This window comes from Plectrocnemia conspersa, unplaced genomic scaffold (assembly GCF_051122295.1).
Source record: "Plectrocnemia conspersa isolate PC_06_02 unplaced genomic scaffold, ASM5112229v1 ptg000006l, whole genome shotgun sequence".
In the NCBI taxonomy this organism is placed as follows: Eukaryota; Metazoa; Arthropoda; class Insecta; order Trichoptera; family Polycentropodidae; genus Plectrocnemia; species Plectrocnemia conspersa.
Window position 1 is genome coordinate 24336942 of NW_028277170.1, and position 26856 is coordinate 24363797.

Here is a 26856-nt window from a genome sequence, read left to right on the forward strand (position 1 = left end):
ATTTTTCAGGGCAAATTTTCCACCTTCCCCTCCTCTGAACATTTTTTTCTCAAATAGGCAGTGATAATGCTTCTGTGAAATGTTTGGCATTATTCACAAAAATATTACGAATTATTGTGTAAATATGATTATCAATTTTATTTTGACCCAAAGTTAATTTTTGTTAATTTCGTAGGTCCTTTGATGATTTTTTAGAGATACTTTTTGTAGCTCTTTCTCCCAAAATTTGATAAAAATTAATTAACGTAAAAAATCATAATTTAATTAAAATGTAATAATATTCATCGTTTCATATAACAACAAATTTAACAGAGGTTTTGAAAAATCTGAACATAAACTTTCGAAATTCCTCAATAAAATATACTTCTCTGTAAAAATCACGACTGGTAAATATATAATATAATATGTACACTCGCTACAAAAAACACCGGACACACGCTTTTCCTGAAACACATGCCTTGTCCTTAAAACGTATATTAAATTTTAACTTTAAAGTCCAGATAAGAGACGCAAACACATAAAATTAATCACTCGTCAACCCTTTCGTAGCCCGATCGTTTAGCACGATCGGCGTCAAGAGTTAACCCTTTTAAGGGAGTGTGCGTAATTTGATATGGCCGCTAAAAGCGCCATCGCGATAATGTGACGCCATTCGGGTTTCCTGTCAACAAATAGATTTATATCTAACGTGACAGTACAGACGAGAGAGCGCGTCGAACAATGTCACGTGTGATGGGATTATTTGGGAAAAGTGAATAAGGGTGAAGAAGAATTACAAACATATCACTATAATCGAATTTCAACATTAGAAACATATTCAGCCAATATTTAAAGCATAAAATTGCAATAATACCAAAATATTCAATACCGGTATTACCGATAGAAAAAACAGTAATACCGGTATTTCTACTATTATTATTATTATTATTTTAATTTGCACTAAATATGACCTATAGGATATAAATATCACCTGCATTTTATTCAATCTTGGCTCATTTCTTCCTACATATTTTCTATAAATACATACACATAGGTACTGTAGACTGTTGAAGATAGACGCAGGTGTGTCCTCATATAGCCTCCGGGGGGTCGCTGGGATTATGCCATTGCAATAAATGATCCCGTTATCCTTGCTAGGATATTGCGATTACTAAGACGAGGGATGAAGGATGTAGATATAGCAGCGAAAAGTCCTAAACTAATGCCGATAAATCACGTGGAGTTACTAGTAAGGATAGCATATGCCTAAACAATTTACAAAATAACTGACTCAACGCATCAGGTTTGGTTAAAATTAATTTGCTTCTCAAAACCAGAATAGAATTTTACCATTAACATTACATCATTTCGCAGAAGAGCTATTTAGAATCGCTTTCAGTTTTATTTTATTATTTATAAAGTGTATTAATTCATATATATGTAAATAATCTTCAATATATTGCAATTCTGCTTAGGGTGAAAAATATATTATATCTCCATGGGGTTGTATACTAACGTGTAATGTACATATAAAAATCCTGCTGACGTTTATATATTAAATGGCATTTTTATATGGGTTGAAACCGTTGTCGTTTGAATCGTATCATTTTTCGTATCGAAAGCAATAATTTTATGAATTATTTAATATTTTATTAATTTATTTAGCTAATGTAGCTATTTGTTTATAGAGAAATATCATGATAAAATATAAATATTCAAAAAATTACCACTGACTGACTAACTTCCTCCCCCCCCCCTTCCAGAAAAAAATTGAAATATCGCCCATGATTTTAAACTAAAAATTCTCAGGCTATTTCTTTAAAGAATAAAAATGGAACATGAACGTCATAGGGGGGGAGGGGGCGTAGAGGCATTGACATTTACTACCGCTCACATGCTTTGCACAAATTATTTGTCATAAAATATTATTTAGAAGCGCAACGTAACATTTATAACACCCTTATTGAATGGCTGAGAGACAAATAGTAATGGATTCTAAGTAGTATTTTTTTAATTACAATTTTATAAATTGATTTTCTACAGAAATAATATAAGAACAACACCCTTAAATAATCAATAATGTTAAAACGACTTTTGCACATATTTATGTTTTTTTTATATTAAATAATATACATAAATTAAAAATAAAAAAAAATCTTTTTTGAAAAATAATATTGAAAAAAATATAGGTATAATTAAAGTAGTTTTAAAATTGTTTAATAATTATTTAAAAAACGGAAAGCAAAAAGTTAATATTAATTATGCTTATTTCAAAGAGAAAATAATATCTTACGGTGTACTACGGGGGCCTAAATTAGGGCCATTACTGTTTATGTTATATAATAATAATATAACAAAAAATGTAAATTACATCTGTTTGCGGATTAATAGAAGTATTCCCCCCCCCCTCTTTAAATCTGTCAAAAATAGGTTTGTCATTTGATGAAATATCATGAATATAAATTAAATTGAAATATGAATAAGCAACCACTTACTAACTAATTTTCCCCCTCCCCCCCCCCCCTCATCATACCTGGAAAAACTAAAATTCTCTGATTATCCCTCAAATAAAATTTAATAAAAACAGTCTGCAATCTATCCCGAAAATATTATTAAAATATATCATTTCAGTGAAATCATATCGGAATGCATTTTAACCGGTAGATAGTGAAAATATAGATGTTAGTAAAATTAACCATATGAAGTAATATATACATTTACATACTTATCATTATTTGTGTTTTTTTAGTATGTTTATTTTTTAGTAGAGTTACATTTTCACTAGTTGAGTCCAAATACATTTTCATCAATAGATATATATTTCTACTAATGAAAATATAAATGTCTATGAAACTCAATTTGACAGTTGCGAAACGTCTATTTTTTGTTCTAACTAAAACCTTACATAATGAAAGTTCTGTATTTATTATAGTTTTAAAACTTTCATTAGGTCTAGTGCAAAATATAAACTAAGCCAACTCATCTCTCAGTCTCGCATATTGCTCCATAGTTAGTCTGCACTATGTTCGAATGACAATTTAATAAAAATTGCTTTTGAAACAGTTGCATGATAAAAAGCCTTGTTTTAATCTTCTTTTACTTGATTGTACTCGAGTATTTTATTTAATTATTCGAATACCAGTTACATTAAATTATAGAAATTCCTCTAAAAACGAACGCTCACTCGCCTGACCGTAGGTAAACATTTTAGGAATTTACACACGGAGACTCGCCATACGCAAAATTGAATTTTTACGACCATTGAGCGGGGCCGTATTGAAAATGGGCCATCTTTGCATAAGGTGTAAGTCGTGGCCTTGAATACTAACTACGGTCACGAGGTGCGATCGAGGGTTGAAGCAGTAAAAAAATAACTTCGAAAACAGAGTTATAATAGAGTAGAGAAAAGAAAAAAGAACACGCCCATCGATATTGACATAAAAAACATATTCCTCTTTAATATTTTATACAGCGACGTGACGACCCAACCGCCCCTTATATATTACTTATATCATACCAAGGGATGCATTATTGAAAAACCATAATAAGCCTTGGACGTGCGTTAAAAGTTAAATACCCAGTGTTTTAATTTTAGTAAGCAGTTTAAACCTAAAATACATATCGAATTATTAATAGTAAATAGCATTTGACTACATTTAATAAAAAATACCATGCCCAAAAATTATCATTACTACCTCTATTTTGTACATTACCAAATTGAAAGTAAGTTTTTCAGACAATGTGTTCTTCTTCTCCTTAGTTTTATTATAATTGTATCTTACCTTGAACGATAAGATATAATGTATATTTTTTGTAATATAATCTAATAAAATTCTCACTAGATTCCACCTGCGACTTACTGGCTGTGACGTTACACCCCTTAGGGTTACCAAACTTGAAAAACATATTAAAATATGTATCGATATACATGTCAAAAATTATGTGCAATTACATCTTCTCTTACAAATATGTACTAATAAAATAACAATATATAAACATTAGATGCAGTAAAATAAAAACAAAGAAAAAATCTGTAATATGATTCAGACATTTTTTGCATGTTTATACTTGAATAGTTGCATCTCAATAGTTAATCTATCATTTATTTCGTACAGCTTCAAGTAACTTTTTATAAAAAATACAATTTGATGATCTTATTATATATTATATAATACTCAATTGCCTCTATTTTCATGGTACATATTTATGCAGAAACATCAATATCTCTAATGTTCAACCACACAATGATTTTTATTTACGCTTATTACGATAGTTTTAAACCATTTTTAAATCCATGATTTATCAAACGAGCATTTAAAATATTCATCTCCATATACATTTCATCATCCCTGTTTGCTCATTGATTTATAAGTATGAATTTATATCCATTGGAGCGCTTAACAATGCCAAGAATCCTGAGTCCTCTCCAGTACAATACAAGTATCCTGACACTCTCGAAGGAAAATCGTTAATCCATCGTCGGTATCCAACACGCAAAGAGATGAATCACGCAGTTAAAGTCTCTCTAAAGGTGTCCCTAAAAGTCAGTCACAATTAGCGCAAGATGTTTTAATGCGGCTCTAGTTTGAGCGAAGACAGATTTACTACAACATTTGGTCTTTCTTTTATGCCGGAAAATAAATATGGCGCACTTATGTGACACGTGTCATTATTTAATTGTTTTCAAGGCGCGTTAAATGTCTACTTTGTTCTGTACTAAAAAAGAATAATTAGGAAAAAATCTATTTTTAGAATTGATTTAAATATTTTTTGATTAATTATAGTATAAATTGAATACAAAAAGTATGTATAATATTTTAAATAAACTTTTATAAAACGGAAATAACATAAACATATTCAAAAGACACGATTTTATTGCTTTTGACGTGAATTTTTGTCTTCTGAGAAGTGATTGCGCCCTCCTATTGACCAAAATTCGGTCTGAATACACTTTAACCAATACTCTCATATCAAGAATCCGTAAGGATAGCTACCATATTTGTAAAACATAGTGTAATATCCAAATGCAGACAAACTATGGAACAATATACAAGAAGCGACGGTTATCTGTACTTCTTCTGCTTATTTTATCCTGAAAGATAAGTTCATTAGGGTTTGAACAGCAAATGGATGTTTCGCAATTGTCAAATTGAGTTTCATAGACATTTTAGAGCAGCATATAATTTCACTAGCGCCTATAAGTTAAATTATATTTTCGCTAGTAGAAATATATATCTACTGGTGAAATGTACTTCACTAGTGAAAACATAACTTTACTGAAAAATACACATTCACTGTAACATTTATACATTGCATGTAGATAAATAATAATAATTAAGTAAATGTATATATTACTACTTATGAAAATATTGAAATCATGTAATTTTACTAGCACCTGCAAGATTAATTATATTTTCACTGGTAAAAATATATATCTACCCGTGAAAATGTATCTCGATATGATTTCACTGAAATGCCATATTTAAAAAATATTTTCCAGATAGATTCAAAACTGTTTTTTTAGATTTTCTCTGAGGAATAAATGACGTCAATTCAGCTTCGTGTTTTCAGTAGTAGTCAGTAGTCGTGTTTTTTAATATTTCGCTTTCATTAAAAGTGGTAATAGATGTGTGAACTTAAAGTACACGAGCTTAGTTCGGCTCGTGGTCATGAAACACTGAGTTTGCTCACAAGCGGTTGACATGTCGACGGAGGAAGTGATGTGTTATTTGGGTATTATAACCGTCCACCTATTGTGTATCGAGAAAAATGGCATTGTCGAGTGTGATTAAAAAAGTGGATTGACAATAGAACGTTTATAATACGTGAACTTAATACAAGAGTTAGATTGACAATCAGAAGATTTTCAGAAGTCACCGTAAGAAGAAATTTTACATTTAGTCAAGGGATACTTTCATGCGTGAAACTACTTCGCCTCACGAACGCTCAAGTGTGACATTGCGATTTTTGGCTACTGGAGGGACATATAAAGGTTGGATGTATAATTCAACAATATCTATACAATCGCTGAGGAACATTATTCCCAAGACATGTGACGCAATATGTAAAGTATTGAAAAACGAGTATTTAAAGGTAATCGTTTATTATTTTAAATTTATTTTATACAGAATCTTATATTACAATAATAAAAATACAATTTATAAAAAGTTTTATATACAATAATAAAAGTAAAAATACAAAAACATAATTGTTTGTATATTCAAATACATATTGACACCGTAACAGGTCTAAGCTCAATGCGATGTAAAATTAACTTTATTGTTACAATCAATTCAATTTAAAATTTCTACCGTGAATGGTCATTCTCGATAAATCGATTGATCTCACGGCTAATGATCAATCAAAGGGCAAAAATTTAAGAGCACATTATGATTACGTGTTAAACAATGTTATTGCACACTAACTCTTGAAAATAAATACACTATAGTAATATATATATATATTGTAATATTTTAAACAATACTTCCAGACGAATTTTGGGTTGGTGACATTTTATTTGACTTGAACCTGTCACGTTGTCAACAAGAATTTGAATAAATGAATTTTATCTATATTATATTAACGATCAATTGAAAATTGTTACATATTCTGAGACTGTTTTAGAAATGTGGATAAGAATATTAGGGACGGATTATGTTTACAAGAATCTAATGTACATTTTTCAAATTGCGCTAAAAATAAAATTTCGTAGATTAACTTCTCCGCTATGAGCTTTTGTGAGTTGCTTATATTTCTCAGTTTTACAGCTACATTCTTCCCAATGGCGTCATATTCGTCCTCGGATTTTTCCAATCAGTTAATGTTTGAACTATAGTGTTGTCATTCGTCGGACGATTACGTCGAAACATCGATGATTCCTTTGAGGTGTACACGTTCGTAGACTATAAATGATAAAAATTAAATAAAAGTAGTAAATTATTATAACTAGTCCGAAAATCACATAAAGCTAGTTGCATAATATTTTAGCAAAGATTCTCTTTAATTACAATTTTATTTTTGCTTCAGTTTCCAAGCTCAGAAAGAGAATTGCCGAAGATTGCTAAGGAGCTGTTGATGGAAAACATGTTGCCATTGTGCCTCCCCCTGGCTCATATTATTATAATAAAGGTTTTCATAACGTCGTTTTAATGGCAGTAACTAACACTGGTTATGAATTATGAACGAGCGGCCGAATTTCTGATGGTGGAATATTACAAAAAACTCATTTCTTTCAGTGATTAAATTCAAAGTCCTAGAGCGCCTGATGTGAACCATGAAAAATTGCATGATGTGATTATTGGTGATGAAGCATTTGCTTTAGAACTCTTCTGAACGAGTCGGTTATGCAGCTCCATCAGCCAGAAGCTCTGGCCGAAAGCAGGTATAAGTTTACTCGTCGCTTTCTCTATCACGCAGGTAAATTCTATGTAGTATTATTTCCGATAATGGCTGTAAAGCTTTCCATTGTATTGAAAAACCCAACATTTCTATATTTATATCAACCGTTGGGATTAAAATATTATGAAAAAAAGATGCATTATTTTAGATTGCTGCCAAAGAAGAGGATCGACAGCAATACCAGGAACCCAGAAAGGCCCTGCGTGGGCCCATCAAGGAGAGCAAAGCCCCGAGCTGGGACGAGATGATAACCAGTAGGAAATGCCGTTTAAACTCATACGCAAGAAACTCCGAGCTGGCAACGACGATGACTTCCTAGATAATAGTCAGTGATAGTGAGACTTTTTCTACGGCATGCGTCTGCGTCCCTAGATAGTGAAAAAAGATCCTGCATTGGACGTGACGTTTCCTTCCCAATGGAAACGACAGAGGCTCGTTCTTATACCAAAAGGCAAGGGGGCGTCTCCCGGCACGTCGGAATATAGACCACTATGCATACCTGACGGATTGAGAAAGGTTCTAGAAATAATGCTACTACAGCGTCTCCAGTACACACTGCACTGTCACTGCAGCAATTTGGATATCGCCCCGGATGCTCTACCATCCACGCAATAAAGCTAGTCGTCCACCAGCTTGGAAAGGAAACATCAAACGGAGCAAGCACATTGTGGTGATCATGCCGGACATCAGAAATGCGTAATGACTTGTAATATGGTAGGATTCCCAGCGTCGATTGACACAAAGGCGCATGTAGCGCGAAAATAATGCGTTTGTTTATTCCAATGGATATAATAACTAAGTCGTATGACAAACCGAACCGGTATGTCTCTCACGAACGACAGGATATATCCAAGACGGCGCATTATCAATAAAAAGCTTCCGAGCTTTTATCCGCGCGAACAATAACGCAAAAAATCTCCAATAATACGAGTGAACGTAAGGAGTCTACAGAAATATAAACAATGAACACGTCCAAAGCAAAACTGATCCTCGGTAAATAAATATAAATGAAAGAAAACTTATTCGTTCGGAATAATTGCGTTAGAAGAGGAAACTATCTAAAGGCGTTACAAGACACGAGAAAAAATAAAAAAACTTAATGGTTTCTTAGCCATTTGAGTGCTGAGGTGCACGATGGCACTGTTTGGGCCAAAAGCGCGGCGAGCGCCATCGCGCCTCACATATGATCGCGCAAACTTTGACACATAACCTTAAACTGTCAAACGGTTAGCGGTTGATGGTAGTGTGTTTCAAATTTATATGCTAAATCTGAGCATGACGAACTTGAAGATACACTGCCGTTTAAGAGACAATTATAAATTGAAATACATAAGACACTTCAGGCTCGGGATAATAAATTAGATAAAACGATGTAACAAACATTACAAAATAGGGCAATGAGAGTAGTTTTAAATAAAAATAAATCTCGTATCCGATATGTCACATGTCATTAGATGTTGCATAATACTTATAGAGCATATAATTTTCTACAAGTTTGGTGAAATTCAATTCTTCGTATGATTAACGGTTTTTGAGATATAGCAAAGAGAGCGGGAAACGCGCATCAGTAGGGATAACACTATATAAACTACTGTGGTAAAAAATGCTTCTGTATTTTCACGCAAGTAGTTACTTTCTTTGTACCAAACCGACACATGTATACCTTTAAGATATAACTTAATTGAAAGAAACAATAGATAAAAAGACTTTTGAGAACTTCGAAAACGGATTCTTCAACGTCTAATGAAAACTATGAAGACAGAAGGAGTGTCTCAGAGATGAAGTACGCAAGACATGGTTTTGTGTAAATGAATATATGGCATGCATGCCACGAACACTATCTGTGAGGAAATAAAAAAATTTTGTAATATTTCTTTAGGCTTTGCGAAATAACATGTCGACTCAAGAGATTCACGAGTGAAAAGAGATAGTACAGATGTTAGTAAACTTGACGAGTGGTTCACCCTTCACAATCCTTTCCCAAATATAAAGTAAATAGTATCTATAGTTGCTGTAAACTGCTACTTTTTCAGAGAATAACCGTAAACAAAAAGTTTGACGATCACATTAAGGAATATCTACAGTATGAATTAAGTTTATATCCAACATCACTGACAATGCTGGCATGTGAAAGACTACAAAAGCAAAATTGTATAACAACATGGAGCCTGTCAATATTGAACTGGATCAGGATAATGTAACATACTTCATCGATGGTGGATTTCTTCTGTCGCGTCGTATGGAGCAAAGATGGTACTTTCTCCATCGTTCTCAATGCTCAAACTACAGCAAAAACGTAAAAGCAATAGAGGAGCATCTGAACAACAAAAGACCGCCATCATCGTTGGAGAAGATATTGATCGGATAGTTATTTTAATAAGACAAACTTAATCACGTCAGCAAGAAATTTTCTAAAAGAAAATTTGAAGACACCCATGTATTTGTTTAAAAGCTTCGACAAATATCCTCGTTCTAAAGAACATATCTTTTTTTGACACATCTGCGGTGTTTAAGAAAGGAAAACTGCAAATTATAAAAATGTTCGAGAAGCACCTCAATTTGTACCAATCAGCTGAGTTATTTCAACTGGAAAACTGACCTACAAATATAATATTTGAAAATGTAATACGTGTTCTTTTAGCAAAATCAGAACATAGTATTGAAAATTTGAGTTACACACAATTCATCAAATCAACAAGACTCAACAGACGGGTGCAATTATCATCTCTTCCACCTACAAGTGAAGCAGCTCGTCAGCATATCAATCGGATTTACTTCTAGATCCAAACTTGGTTAGGAAAGGATTTACAAGCTGAGAAATGGAGATGGGTTTTACGGAACAAGATCTTGGAGCCGACAATATTATTGCCGCCAGCACCGCACGAACTATTGAATAGAATTTTCTGCAATTGAAAGAAAGGTTGTGGCGGAATCTTGAGACGCATGCCGACTGGCGATGATATTCAGAAGTGGACTGAGTAGCTTCTGATACCATTCACTAAGAGGTTGTTCAAACAATTACATCGGTACAACATGGAATAGGCCTACCCTGTCTAAATAAAAACGCACCCTACATTTTACCTCAAAGGTGGTGTGGACATGAATGTACTATTTTATTATTTATAAACCATATTTACTATTTATAATGTATTTAAAATATTTTATTTTATTTTATTAATTTAAAATTTTAATTAATATTGTTTCATAAATTTCTTATTTATAAATAATTATAAATTAATAATATTTTTATTATATAATTAACTTTGTAAAGTGTGCTAGGCATCACGCTCTGTAATTTATGTAGCGTTATCCTATAAACGGGTGCGTGCTTCCTGTTCTCCGCGCTATATTTCGAAAACAGTTAATCATATAAAGAAATAAAATTCACTAAACTTGTAGAAAATTTTATTCTCTACAAGTTTTGTAAAACATCTAATGACGTCAAACGATCTTTTGAGACTGTTCAGCCCGTCTTAAAAACGTCGAAACAAAAGTCTGTGCAAAATTTCAGCTTTCTATTTTTCATTCCGAGGTTAACTCCTTATTTGACTGGACTATCAATGGAATAAAGAAACACCTTTGTGCATTAGGAAATAAATTATATTAGCCTTTTTTTATATTGTTTTGATTAAATTTGTTTAGTATATAAACAGTTAGCTATATTAGCTAAATAAATTAATAAATAACTTACAAAAAAATAATAAATACTTAATGTACAAAAATAAACATCTATGTCACTTAAAGAACAAAAATTGTGTGTCCGTATGGACACCTGTGCCGCTAATGAGTTAAATCGAATTCGGTGGGTTGGAATCTACTCGGAAGCCGTGAAAATATCTTGAAACCGTTATAAAGCTTGAAATTGGTGATTCTCTTTTAAAAATTTAATAAAATGATCAATTTTTGAAATGACTGAAACAAACCTACAAAGGGTTACCCTTTTTAGGGGTACGGGCCAAATAGCAATTATGAACAGTACTCTTCCATTTAATGTTAAATAAGGCAAACCTAAGTCCAATCTATTTTACTCATTGTTTCATTAAATAATTGACGAAAGCGAATATAATATTGATTAAACATACAAGGATTAGAAGATGTTACGGTTTTTTATGTTTTGATGTTCAGGATGTTATCTTCCATGATGATTGTGTGACAATGATAGGCGGTTATATAGTAAATAAATCCAGTTCCATTTCTGTCATCTTATCATTCCCTCCTGGCTTCTGAAAAATAATTATAAACAATAAGAACCATGTACAATAAATAAAAGCTAAACACAATATTACATGTAATATTATAAAATATCGAAAGAAATAAAGCTTAATATTGAATCGAAAAAGAAATTACTCGTCATTCAGTTCCGAGCGATTACTATCGATATCCCAGTCAACATTGACTGGCTTTTTCGAATGTTATAATAGAGACGGAATTTCGCCATGATTATAAATATATAATTGTATACCAAAATATCTAAGAGTGCTACATATTTTGTTCCGATGTGTCAAAGTAAAATTTCTACGTTATGTTTTTTAGCAATTTTTGTTCTATGTGATCATTTTTTACATAGAACAGCCAAATTCAGGATATTTACTCAAAGCAAACTTATGTAGTATGTTATTTATAGAAGAATAATACTTGCTGACAGCAACTCAAGCTGAGATGATTTACTTTTCGTTTTTGTGTAGCATTTCCAAGTTAAGTCATCGCTAGGGATTCCAATCCCGGGATCCCGAACGATTTTCAATACCCGATGAGTCCCGGGATTATAAAACATAATCCCGAATTTTTCGGATTGGTTGATTTATCAAGCACAATCGAATTATTATTGACAACATCGTTATATTTCGTGTACAAACTTGCGCGAGTTGCACGTGTCATCTGTGAATCTTTGACGCTGTGAGTCTGAACGTGCTTTTTCAGCAGCAGGCTGCTTAGGAACCAAAATCAGATCAAGGCTAAATGATAAAACACTTGATGCTTTGATGTTACTTCGTGAGTTTTATTCAAAATAATGTTTTCAATTAATTGTGTCTATGAATGTACATACCTATGTACATTCATTGTCAAAAGTTCATTTTTTTCTTCTCAAATAAATATATAACCTTCCCTTTTTTATTTTTATTATATTATTTTCTATTTTAAGTCCAAGACTAAAATTATACGTACTTTATACATTGTACGTTATAAAAAACAGATGTAAAAATATATTGTATTATTCATTTTTAATTATTTTTATCGATAAAATAACATGAAAATTATCCCGGGACTGGTCCCGGGATCCCGGGATCCACTAAGTGCAATACCGAAATCCCGGGATCAAAATTTTGGCCCGGGATTGGAATCCCTAGTCATCGCCATTATCACTTCGTTCTCTCATTGCTTCTGAAATAGAATTATAAACAATTAGAATTTTGTACATACAACGCTGTAAGTTGTGCATATTATTCATACCTATAATTCACGCGATTTAAAATTGCCAACCGAAGAAAAAAATTGACAAAAATTGAATTTAAAGTTAACGTTAATAATTGTTAAATATTGAACACGATATTCCTATTTATAATCCATAAATGCAATTTAAAAGTGACAACTGAAGAAAAACATACAACGGAAGTTACTTGATAGTATTAAACGTGTAGATTGTCAATTTTTTTTAGCTGTTAAGTTGAGACAATGTAAGGTGACCAGATTTTGAAATAATCAAAGGATACTATAAATAAAAAGGTCATTATGGATTTTTCTGTCTAAGGAAGATTAAGAAGAACAGCTAAAAAAAAGGGCATTTCGAAAATGATGTTCAAAGGTCATCTCTGAAAAGTTTTTAAGGGGAAATTGCAACAAGATCTCAAAAAAAATTGTTACACCACGGAGCAGCAAGGCGAAAAGTATGACGCACGCGACCCAAAGGAATGGCTAAGGGAAGGGGGCAAGCGTCATGGTCAGAGGGTGGCAGGGTGGAATAGACTGGCGCTCGCCGTAGAAGACGGACGTTATTTCTGCACTACGGCTTAAGCGACAGAACTACGACGAAACTAGACGAAAATTAACGTCTAACAAATCAGAAGTGGGATCAAGCGACTTGCGCGTCGTTCAGGACTGTCGGGGAAGTATTTACGTAAACGTTCAGTTAATATTTCCTTTGTTACTAGGGACGCGTAAATAAACAAGATAGCGGCCAACAACGGAAGCGGTAGCGGGAGTGTCGGCGGTGCATACAGTGACAGCAGCGTGAGCAGCGTCGACGGTGCAGGAAGAGCACGAGGCATCCGGCCTGAAAGCGTCGGAGTTAGCGTTGGAACCACCTGGATTGCGAGCGCTGGAGTTAGTGCTGAAACCAACCGGTGTGAGAGCGCTGGAGCCACCCGGAGTGCGAGCGCTAAAGTTAGTGCTGGAACCATCCGGAATGGGAGCGCTGGAGCCACCCGGAGTGCGAGCGCTAAATTTAGTGCTGAAACCATCCAGGGTGGGAGCCAAGGAGCCAAGCGGAGGCAGCAGTAACTCGAACTGCGTATATGGGGAGGAGCTTGCATCAGACGATACCTTGGAGATGGATGTCGATGAAGAGAGTCACGGAGAGAGCGACTCGAGCTATGCTGCGAGTGACCGTGACGACGCCCAAGCGCTGAATCCATGTATCACAGCTATGAACTGGAGACGTTAGCTGTGGTAGAATCTGTAAAGAGATTTAGGATGTATCTGTTGGGTATACATTTCAAAGTGATTACTGATTGCTCGGCAGTTAGGGCCACTTTGCTGAAAAGAGATTTAGTGCCTCGTATTCAGGAGTACAATATGGAGGTTGAATATCGTCCCAGGGAGAAGATGCGACATGTGGATGCCTTGAGTCGGAATCCTACAACTGTCAATCTGATCGACGGTACTGAGGCAGATTGGGTTTTATTAGTACAATCACAGGATGAAAAAGCTCAAGAGATTATCAGAGCATTAAAGCATCGACAAGCTGACACGCATATTAGGAAAGAATTTACAGTAAAGGACGGTATCGTAAGACCGCTCTCGGAGACCGTCTTTATGTTCCTGCAATGGCAAAGTTCAATCTCTTGCGTAAGCACCATGATGAAATTGGCCACCCGGGGTTTGAGAGATGCTTATCACTAATTAATAGAACTTATTGGTTTCCTAGGATGAGAAGGTTTGTGTGCAAATATACAGCAGCCTGTCTAAATTGTACATATGCTAAGGGTGCTTATGGGCGCAGAGAAGGATTTTTGCATCCTTATGAGAAGCAAGCGGTTCCTTTCGATACAATGCACATAGATCATTTAGGACCCTTTGTGAAAAGTGTGAAACGAAATAGTTATCTGTTAATGATAGTAGATGGTTTCACAAAATATACCATTGTGAAACCCACACACATCCTGATTGAAAATCTGCGATGGGTGTTTGCAGAATTTGGTTATCCGCGGCGTATTGTTTTTGACCAGGGTTTAGCATTTACTAGTAAAGCGTTTACTATTTTTTTGCAGCAGAAGTAGGTTAAGCATGTCATGAATGCTGTAGCGACTCCGAGGGCCAATGGTCAGGTTGAGAGACCTAACCGCACCATTATCGAGGCTATTACAGCAACAGCAGTTGCAGAAGCTAGATGGGATGAACAACTACCTGAGATAGTGTGAGGCATTAATCACACCATTAATTCCAGCACTAGGTTTTCACCAACAGTTTGCACTCAAAGGTGTTAGAAGATACAAACGGTTCAAAGCCACCGTGGCGGTTGATGCCCTGCGTCGTTACCAAAGCGGAGCTTTCCATACAGGAGATTCGTCTGGAGGAGACTCGATTGATTTAGAGATCAATAGGTCTGGGAGACAGGATCTGATTAATCTGTTGGAAAGTTAAACTGACATCAGACCAGTCGGATGATAGGAGTGTATGGTTCTAGTTGAGAAGTGGGAGCAACTAGGTATTCTATTAATGTGGACATTAATCATTTCAGGATGGCTGATTGTTACACCACGGAGCAGCAAAGCGAAAGGTATAACGCACGCGACCCAAAGGAATGGCTAAGGGAAGGGGTGAGCGTCATGGTCAGAGGGTGGCAAGGTGGAATAGACTGGCGCTTGCTGTAGAAGACGGACGTTATTTCGGTACTGCGGCTTAAGCGACAGAACTACAACGAAACTAGACGAAAATGAACGTCTAAAATAATGTAATTTTGGACATTTTTGTTCAAAAGGAGGACAATTATCATTAAAGGATGTCCGGTCACCTTATTGGTAAATAAATTATGCTCATTACAAAGAAAATAATACCTCACGACTTTATATGTAAATTTTGACCAAAAAACGTGAAAAGTTAAAATGTGATTTGTTTTTCCTTGAGCTTTTGCTTCATTTATGAACTGTGAAGGTAATTTAAATCAAGAATAAAATATTCTTTTGATTAATTTGAAATTATTAAAAAATACATACATTCAATTTTACTTCTGAATAAAAAGTTTATTTGAAAAATTCTATTAAAATTAAAAAATATTAGAACTAATTAGCAACCATCAAAGATGATGGACTGAAGAATATGTCATGATTAACAAAGACAATATAGCACTATGTATTTTATGTTCTGTATTAGTCGTATGCAGAACCTCATCAATAAAACGGCATTATGAAAAAAAAATTATTGCTCGGGCAATTTAAAAAAAAATATTTAATCAACATCCCTAATTAAATGTATCTAGTCGTTCAAATATAACTATGAGATCCAACGGCGCCCGCCATTCCAGACGGACGTGTGACCGGAGTCTGAGCAGTAGCCAACCTGAAAAACGACGTAACGACTAAACAATTATACTTTGTAACAATTCAGAAGTGGAATCGGGCTACTCGTGTGTGCTGAGAACCAGCTACGGAAGTCAACGGACGCTTTTGTATTTTGAGAGCATTGTTGCTAACGACGCCACAACAAACAAGATGGCCAACAACAAAGAAAATGTCACAACGGCATGTATAGCACGGTGGTGGCTCACCATACAGGAGTCCGATATGGAGATCAAATATCGTCCTGGCGAAAAGATGCAGCATGTGTATGTATGCTTCAAGTCGAAATCCTATAACAGTCAATTTGAATGACGGTACCGAGGCGGATTGGTTTATGTTAATACAGTTACAGGATGAGAAAGCTCAAGGGGTTGTTAGACCATTAGAGAATCGACAAACTAATGCAGATATTATGGCACATTTTGCAGTAAATGATGGATGCTTATATCGTAAGACGTTACGTTACGGGGATGGTTAAATTCAATCTTTCCAATAAGCATCACTATGAGATTAGACACCTTGGGTTCGAAAGGTGTCTTTCACTGATTGGGAAAACCTATTGGTTCCCTAAGATGAGAAAGTTCATACATTTATTATTATTAAACATGTCATGAATGCAGTGGCGACCCCGAGAGCCAACGGTCAGGCGGAAAGACCGAGTCACACAATAAACGAGGCAAGTGCGGTTGCTGAGGCGAGATGTGACGAGCGACTACCTGAGATAGTGTGGGGTATTATTCATAATACTAATTCTAGCACTAGGTTTATACCTGCGGATTTGACGTTCTCCTATCAAAGCGGGCGGACGGCAAAGTTGTCCGCAGGGGATCATACTGCCGAGGCAGGGCGAGATCGGTTGCAGGTGAGACAAAGGAAAGCAGCTGAAACACTACAGAGCAGCAGCACGAGTGAAGGCTTGGTTTGATTAACGACGAAAGGTAGCAACTAAACATATAGTCGGAGATCTAGTCCTATGGCGCCAAGCTGCTACAGCTCCCTATTTTTCTTTTTTCCATATTGAAAACTGCTTGGCATATCTGACAATTGATAAATAATATTTGTGAATTTTTGACATGCACGCGTAGAATAGTTCGCCATCTCTGTCCTAGAATGTCAATAATAATTTTGTTAAAAAGAATAATTAGTTGAACAAAATTATTATTAAAAGTAAATATGAATGTACTATTACTATATTAAAAATATTAATATATTAAAGAAATTTCGTGCAAAAAAAGTTACAAAACACAAATATTAAGTTTGTTTACATTGTAGTTGATTTCAAGGGGTTCAAAATATTCCATAAACTTGAACTTATATCGTGTAAGAGATCTACTGTGATTAGAACTTTGTTTAAAACTTATTTACTTGAATAAGCAAAGCGCAACGGTTCAACGACGCAAATCCTTGAAACAGATTTAGGTTAAAACTTTCGTAAGTGTCATATGGTCATATATGGGAATTCCCTCCCGGCTCGGAAATATTTAAAAACAATATTTAATGATAAAAAATGTAAAATATTTATTTAAATCTTTTAAAAATCATACTAATTTATAAAAATGCAGATGTGTAAAAAAATATATATTTATTTAATAACAACGGTCAATATATTTTAATATTTAATTTCAATATGTAATCAAATAAATTGAGGTACATGCTAATTAGTACGGCGCAACGTAATGCAACCCTCAAAAAACATCGGTTTTATACCCCACTGCGTGACATTCTAACGTAATGTGTGTGTGAATGTCAGGGTTGTCATTTAGGGGGGCGTGTAAAGAAGCATTTGCCCCTTCTCTTGAATTTGCCTGTATAAATGCATAGCATTTAATGAAATACTATAAATTAAAATGAAATTAAATTATTTTCAAAGTTCTCACTGACTTGCGAACTTTTACCCCCCCCCCTCCCCTTCCTAAGAAAAACTGAAATCACGTTCCTGATTCTAAACCTAAAATTCTCGGGTTATCTCTAAAAAAATATACCGAAAATATTTTTCTTATATAAATAATTTCAGTAAAATTATATCGGAATACATTTTTACCAGTAGATACACACAAAATATAATTTATCTGGCAGGTGCTAGAACAATTATATGATTTCAACTTTTTCATACGTAGTCATATATATATTTACATACTTTTCATTGTTTAATTACATTTTAGCTAGTATTAAATACATATTTCTACTTGCGAAAATACAACTTAATTGATATGTTTTAATATGGGATTTAAATGGCGTTTCCCATGTGCAATGCTGAAAATCGTATTCTCGAATCCTTGTTGAATCTCTGCGTCGTTAGTTCGTTCGCGTTTTGCTGAATTCAAGTAAATAAACCATAAATATAACTCTAATAACAGTAGATATCATTTACAAAGTTTTAGTTTAAGATTATACAAAATATTGAAACACTTTAAAGTGTTTCAATATTTTGACCGCAGTAGAAGAGATAGTCAGCGCATCAGATCTATGTCCTGAAGATAATGACTCTTCACGAGTAAAATTAGCCTCATCTACGCATGTTGATTTTTTCCCATTGACAATATAATCAGTGATTAAACTTTGCGATGGCTTTACTAATTTTTTCTACACTTCCTGATATCCAGAAATGCAATTCTGAAGCTCGCGTTGGAACTTGAATGCTCGTTCAGATTTTCAATGAACTGGTTTGGCAATTTTCTCGAAAGTTGAAGACCTTCTCGAATTACACTTGCAGTCAGGGTGAATGTCGTCTTCATGTTCTTCAACAGTATCAAGAGTTATACCAATGATATCATTGTCATTCATGACATTATCCTCAAGCACTAATTCGTCTACATCGTTTTCGGTATATGTTTCAAAACCTTCCTCACCAATTTCATGTGCCAAAGAAATTATTTCAGCTAAAACTGTCGACATTTGGTTGGTTTCATTGACTGTAAGGCCCTCCGCACACGGAGCAACTGTTTTGCAACTCGAGTTGCAAACCAGTTGCGCATGCAACTTGTTTGCAACTCCGTTCGGATTGAATCAATTATTTCAGCTAAAACTGTCGACGTTAGGTTGGTTTCATTGACTGTAACTGCTTCCCAACATGAATTTAAAGCTTGGGGTCTTATTTGAGAGAGAGCAAGTGCAACATAATTTAAACAGTCTTAAATAGAAAAGCTTTTCCAAATGTCAGTTACTGTCACTGACTCATTATCTAGTATATCAACTATATATCGATAAGTGCTCTTATGGAAATTATGCTTTGATCCAGTGGTTGGATGATGCTTGTTGTGTTTGATGGAAGAAATAGTACATATACATTAGGATGTTCCAAATATGAATTACCTGAAACCTCCTCGATACTCATCCGGAGAACAAAATCTCCGAATTTCTTACCCTTTTAACGTGTCAAAATGGTCTAAAATAGTAATTTAAAAAATGCTTCTTCAAATATAAGCCGCTTAACTTCAAAACCGCATAAAAAGAAAACCGAATGTATTTTTCTTACCAATTTCAACGACAGACAATTGCTTTTCCCTGTCTACCGCCTTTCCAAATGACATCTCTGTAAAATGCCCCCAAGCTTCCAACGGTCTCAGCTTTTTAATTACATTTTAAAATTACAATCATAATAAAAAAAAAGCATTAACCCTAAATGCATTAAATATATATATAGATTATTAATTATATCTGCTTTTTTTGTAAATCAATATAACTTTCCAGAGATTTATTTGAATATTTTACAGTTTTAACCAATATTACGTCATCGTTATTCTCCCCCCAACTGTGAGGCTTAAAGACGGTTACAAAAATTATAACCTCAAATCTGTGCCGGTCATTGCGTCGTGGTCCGTTCGCGCTCTGCTGAATTCAAGTAAGCTATCAATATACAGTGGCGTAGCTATGGTGGGGCGAGGGGGGCGGGCCGCCCCGGGCGGCACTTGCTTGGGGGCGGCATATTTGCAATGGGATCGTATAGTGTGCTACTTAACCCTAAATGCATTAAATATATATATATAAATATATATATATATATATATATATATATCCACGAATAGCAAAAGATTAACAATAACCAATTAATTATTTTAAGAAATGCTGATTTTATGACCATACAAAAAATGTATAGGGGGGGGCGGCAATTTTAAGGACCATCCCGGGCACCACATACCCTAGCTACGCCACTGTCAATATATTATTATTCTTAATACATTAATAACAATTTTGAATATCTTATTTGTATTAAAAAAATTGATAACATTGCCGAAGCTTTCGTGAATGGTATTACATGTTCTCAGTAGTTCTTCTGCGTTATTTTTATTATTATTTTTTAAGCTGTTTATTTAGGTGATATATTTTTTTATAATTTTCTGCAGTCGTTAAATAAATAAATAATTTTCTGTTGCTAATTAAAACACTTTTTTAGGTGGCGAAACTGCATCGCATTGTCGCTCCGAGAATCAAACTGAACTAGTTGTAGAATATTCCAACTTTACTTGCAGACATAAAGATAAAATGTATACAAGTGAAGGTGTACCAATCACCACATTACACGTAACCAAACTCCCAAATAATGTAAGATACTTGAATATAAATAGTGTAATATTTTGGAATAAAATAAAAATTACTTTATAGGTGAGGCGTCAAGATATTATAACACATTTCGGTGGATTTGGAAAAATCGTCGATGTCACCTTCAAACACCACCATACCATCAGGCGTAATGTTTATGCCTTGATCACGTTCGACAATTCTTTGGAAGCGGCCTTGTATGAGTCATTGCATTGCTAAACATTGACTTTTAAAATAAAATTACAGTTAAATAATTAAATTATTTTTTCTCTTTTAAGAGCTCTGTCTGGCAAAGTAGTTATCGATAATGTTGTTTTGGAAATCACCCCAGCGGACTTTTGGTTTCAAAAAAATAAAAAAATTGGTATACTTAACAATATTTTTACTTTAAAAATTATTATACACATATAAAAAATTTAAATGTTTACTTTTTCAGGAGATATCTTTAAAAGTGTACGTTGGATACCACCGAGTGACGCAATAATTGTAATTATATAAGATCAAATCTAATTAACCTCCTGACCGGGCAGTTTCTTGATTCTGAACAGGCAGTTAATTTTGCAAACTTAAATTTAAATTTAAAAGTTAAATTCATATGTCATAAAATGAACAGAACGCAAAGCCCGATTAAGAAGTTAATCATATGAAAATATTAAATTAAATTAAATGTGTCTATTTTTCAGAATATACAAGACAAAGATAATATTTTGAACGTATTGAATGAATATTGCTTTATGGAAATATTTAGCTATTTGCCGCTGGAACAATTGATTCAATCCGAACGGGTCTGCAAACAGTGGAAATATCTCGTCAACGAAAAATATAAAGGTAATTAATATCATTGCTTACGTAATTGGTGAGAATTACCATTAACAATTTTTTTAAATTTGAAATTTAATTATTTTTAAATTATTTATGCTGTTTATGGCTTTTGTTAAGTCATACGAATATTGCTCACATGGTGAGAAAAAATAATACCTTTATTATTGAGTATCGATTTGTAACTGAAACATAAATTTATTTACCAATTTTTATGTATACGAATATGTAATCATTGAAATTGGTAAATAAATGTAGTTATATATAAAACTAATCCTGAAAAATTCATTATTTTACACGCGACTAACTTCAACGTGTTATAACGAAAACGACCGCTAGTTCATTTTATTTTATACAGATTCCACCGCTGCACTATTGAAATGATTTTAATCTAATAAAATGTTTACATTTTTCCAGGTGTCCATGAAGTTAAAATACTGGATAATGGACCAATTATATATCGCACACCCAAGTTGCATCTATTATTACATAAAATTGGTCGTAATTTGAAAGCTTTACACTTAACGAACACGTATAATTCGTATGAAAACAAAACGCCGTACATGATTGCCAAACTGTGTCCCAATCTTAAAGAACTGTCCGTTTCCGGTTTAATGTCATCTTTCTGGAATTACTTGATGAGTAAATGCAGCAATCTAAAATTACTGCACCTTATTCAATGTGGCTTAGATCAAATCACATTCAAAAACTGCACACTTAAGTTGGAAGAGCTATCAGTCCAGAATATCTATTATTCACCACATTTTTTGGCACATTTAGACGTAAGCCATCTAATGAAGCTCAAATTAATAGATTTAAATATACCGCATATTCTAACTATCGGAAAAGGTGTGACTATGAATAATCTAAAAGAATTAAACTTACAATGTGGGCGTTTGGATGGTACTTATATGTTCGAACTATTAACATTGTTTCCACAACTTGAATCTCTCGATCTGAAAGTGAAACAGCTGTCCTCAGGACTGGAGCCGATATCGAATATGAAAAAATTAAAAATACTTAGTCTATCAGTGGCAAACCAAGCTATGAGTGACAATTTGCTAAGGAATATTTCCTTAAATTGCACCGAATTGACCAGCCTGAATGTATGCCATGAACACGAATTATTAGGTGAGAAACTGATATGAAACATTTACGTTATTTATTAAATTATAATTATTTTGTTAATTGTTACAGAAATCACAGAAAAAACTTTTGCTTCTATATGGTCATTAAAAAATTTAAAAGTTTTGTCTATGTGGGGCGTTAATATTTATGGCATGTCGATTATAAATTTCATCAGATCTAAAATAAACGATGACTGCATGAAGGTAGTGTGTTCGTCTATTATAAAAGTCTTCGTTTGCAACAATTTTGACCATGCATATAAGCACGCGAGATCGGTGTACTGCAAAAGAAAGTATTTTATTAATAATTCTGTTAATATCTTTTTTTGTACTTGTTTTTCCTTGATGAGTGTTTTCCAAACATAATTTTTTATTTTATTGTTTTATGTATCGTCTAAATTTTTACAAAGAAATAACTTATTGACATTTATTACCGCGTAAATGTTAAAAGGAATAAATGAAAATGGAGAATGTCATTTTAATTTCTACAGCGGGCAAATTGCAATATCAAGCTTCTTGTAAATCAGCTTTGTACACAGCAAAACTACTGAAATGATATTTTGAATTGTTTTTGGTAGTTCTAGTCAAGTTCACTGACAATTTACCTACCCGTAAATTTCTCAAATGGGAAATTAACTGACCTGCACTTCGTTGCCGATGACTGATTTCTTAAAAATGTATTTTATTTTTAAATATGTTTTATAACGTATTTCATTTTTTAGTTTTTTTTCTTTTTTATCATTTATGTAATTGCTTGGCAAAATTTTAACTTTAAATTTAGGTGTCATCCGTGGTCCAAGGGTAGGGAAATAAATTATAATAAGTATTTTTTAAGTTCGGTTTATATTTTCTATATATTTTCCAAATAACAATGGAAAAGTATCTTAAAAAAATATAATTCTCATGAAAATTTTAGTTTTTAATATAATAAGTCTTTTTTATGTTCAGTTTATATTTTATATGTACATGTACATTTGATGTATAAACAATAAATATTTTAATATATTATGTATTTTATTTTAAATTTAATTTTGAGATCAAACAAAATGTTATTCAATAATAACAATGAAAAGTAACTTAAAAAAAATATTCTCGAGAGAATTTTTGTATTCAACATTAATAGGTAATAATAGAGGTGGTTCATTTTCAGGGGGCACAGGATCCGGGCCTCATTAGTAATTGAAATGAATTATTCAAAATGATTTAGATTAAAAAGCTTAAAATATATAATTGTCACTCATCATTTAATCGGTTATTACATATTTATGTAATACTTATGTATAGTGGGCACATTCGCATACAATTTTATTGCAGTAATCTAGATTCTAGATCAGTGGTTTCCAAACTCTTTTGGCCCACGGACCCCCGGTGAAAACCTACAAAAATGCATAATAGAAAAATTACAAATTTAACTTTAATAAATAAAATATAAATAAAACATTTTGTTGAAGAAGTATTTATTAAAATTATAATTTTTGTTTTAAAATACTAAAAAAAATTAAATGTCTTGGATGAACCTGATAAGATGTAAATGTAATGAGTGTATTTATGTCCGGCTCAATGTTTGTGAGTAGCAACCTCAAATCCCCACGAGTACTAATTTCTAGTCGGTTTCTTTTTTTGTGATGAGAATCCACATTCTACCAAATAGGAAGACTGAAAATCAACCAACAGCTTCTGTACAATAACCCATAATGCTGGATATAAAATTAGGATCTGTTTTCGTAACCAGAACGTTGTCGTATCCTTGTTTAAACATTGGTTTCAGCTCCTAATTTGTAGATAATTCAGTAAGTTGCTCTTGTATTAGTATGTATTCATCTGTATTTGTGCTCTGAGTTTAACTACTTGCAAAAGGGTTCAACACCCAGTCGGGAATATCCAAGTGAAGATTATCTTTGGTTAAGGTCCGAATGAAGCGATGTTAAGTGTTGACAATAAGCAAACAAATCTTCATCTCTATTTTGCAATTTTGAAAGATTGGTAACTGAGAATATTCTCCTCTTCCCTAGTTTTGTTTGTGCAGCAAAAGTTTTGCAATAAACACAGATATTACACTTTTAGTTTTGATTTAATTTAATGTGTCACCTTGTGGTTTCAAATTAGTCTCGTTAAATCTGGCAAATAAATCAGTCATATAAGCGATGTCGTTTTTTGAGATATTTAAATTATGACGCAAATCATTGCCTTTACTCTTCAGGAATTCCAACACTGAATTAAAGAGCGAATAGAAAGGATCCAAACATGCACTTTTAGACAATCAACGTACTTCTGTGTTAAGTTGTAAACGATTATAGTCATTAATCATCATCATTTTTCAAACAAAGTTGAGCAAATAATCTCTCATTTAAGGCATTCCTTTTGATTTTATTAACTGCTCTAATGACATAATGTAGTGATTCATGCAAACGTTCACTAAGGTTTTTTGCGAGAAAATGATGTCAATGAATGACACAATGTACCGATTACACATTAATAGCTTGTTTTAAGTATGCCAGAATGCTTCGGTGTCGTCCTACCATTGCCGGAGCACCGTCAGTAGCAACGGAGATGATATTAGTCAAGGGTATAGCTTTTACATCGAAAAATCTTTTTAATTCAGTAAATAACGTTTCACCTTTCGTATGTTTCCAAACATTTAGCAAATAACAATTATTGTGATTCTTTTATTCATTGTTATTTATTTTAACTTTCATATTAATAAAAACGTGTCACAATTTTTTATTTTATTTTTAAACTTTGCGCGGACCCCTTGACATTATTCACGGACCCCCTGAATGATCCCGGGGTCCGTAGGGACCACTTTGGGAATTACTGTTCTAGATCATATTAAAACATTTTATACTTTTTTTATGATGTTTGCATGTTAACTTTATAATTATAGCTAAATTATTAGTTGAAAATAAATAAAATTAAAAAAATATTTTACTGTAATTTTTAGTACATTTTATTGTTTAATAAAATAAATACTTTGAAAAACTCACGGTGTTGGATGGCAATTAGACACAGATTAAGTTGCTGCAGTATGATTTTATTGAAAATATATAGGGTTTAGATACATGGTAAATCATATGCTATATAATTGATCGACGGACGAGACACCGCCGCCGTAGAAGGAACGTGTTGCTTTCCGCCGCCATCATATCACTGTTAACATATCTATAAATAATAAAAATAAACATAAATTAACTAAAATAATACATAGTAATTCTAATGTGTAATTTGTTCTAACTTTACTATGAATCTTTTTATAACAATCTGTTATTTTTTTACATAAAATATCTATATTATTGATTGCTTCCACTGAAGTCGAAGGCTGAGGCTCATTTTAATTAATATTAGATATTTCATTAAGTTTATCAATTGATATAGGATTCACACTTACCTGCTCTGGTGTCATATTTATTCTATTTCAGAAGATTCTATTGCACTCTTAAATGTTAATGGTAATTTTTATGATGATGATAATAATAGTTTAATACGTTTGCTATAATGTTTAATCGTTGCCATTTTATATTCATATATAATTACACGTATCGTATCTTGAAAATCACGTTGAACATTTTAAAAAACTCAATTTTGATTTCCATAGACGTTGAACGACATGATATATTATTTAATTCACTATTTAATTTTATATTTTTTTATATAATATCAATTTATATTTACCGTGTATAAATTATACTTAATTGATAATTTAACTTTAAAATCTAAAACTATCAGTTTAATAATAAATTATTAAATATACTTCTATAATAGATAAATATAATATATTAATAAAATTTACACATTTTTTTCTACTTTTGCTGTCTTCTCAAGTATTACTTTGAGACCCTTTAGGTTTTATCATCATAGAAGCCTTCTTCAAAGTGTAATCCCAGCCCCTCCAATGGAACCAGACAATTCCTAAGAAGAAAATACAATAAAATTAATATTTTATAATACTAATTTGATTATAAATGGACACAAAGATTACCATAAATATAAAGTTGAATATCTTTGCTATGATTTTATTATTGATCAAAATCAGAGGTCTTCAACCTTCCACGCGGGATTTCAGATTTTTCTAAGGGAGTTGGGGGCAAAAGTTGACATTTCGATTTCATTAAGATTAATAGTATTTCATTATAGGATGTGCATTTTTCAGGAAATGCTAAGTTATCTAAGGTAAGACTTTTTATATCAATTTTATTAATTTATTAAGCTAATATAGCTAATTG

At 33.0% G+C, this 26856-nt stretch overlaps 1 protein-coding gene across 15 annotated transcripts in view; it reads right to left on the reverse strand.

Moving 5' to 3' along the window:
* Positions 1 to 6065: 6065 nt before the first annotated feature.
* LOC148234588 (uncharacterized) overlaps positions 6066 to 26856 on the reverse strand; it is a 34679-nt gene continuing 13888 nt past the window's right edge. For 4 of the 15 annotated variants that reach the window (XR_015810170.1, XM_088188345.1, XM_088188344.1 and 1 more), the window contains one exon: positions 25670 to 26542. Coding sequence is in view for 2 of the 15 variants with exons in the window: in XM_088188341.1 (XP_088044467.1) it covers positions 12722 to 12759; positions 13918 to 14050; positions 16922 to 17104 (354 nt within the window). In the remaining 13 variants the exon portion in view is untranslated. Of the gene's footprint in view, positions 6882 to 11459; positions 11601 to 12012; positions 12760 to 13917; positions 14051 to 16921; positions 17189 to 17416; positions 17593 to 25669; positions 26543 to 26856 lie in introns of those variants that run through there. The other 11 variants (XR_015810165.1, XR_015810168.1, XR_015810171.1 and 8 more) reach the window with 9 other exon arrangements.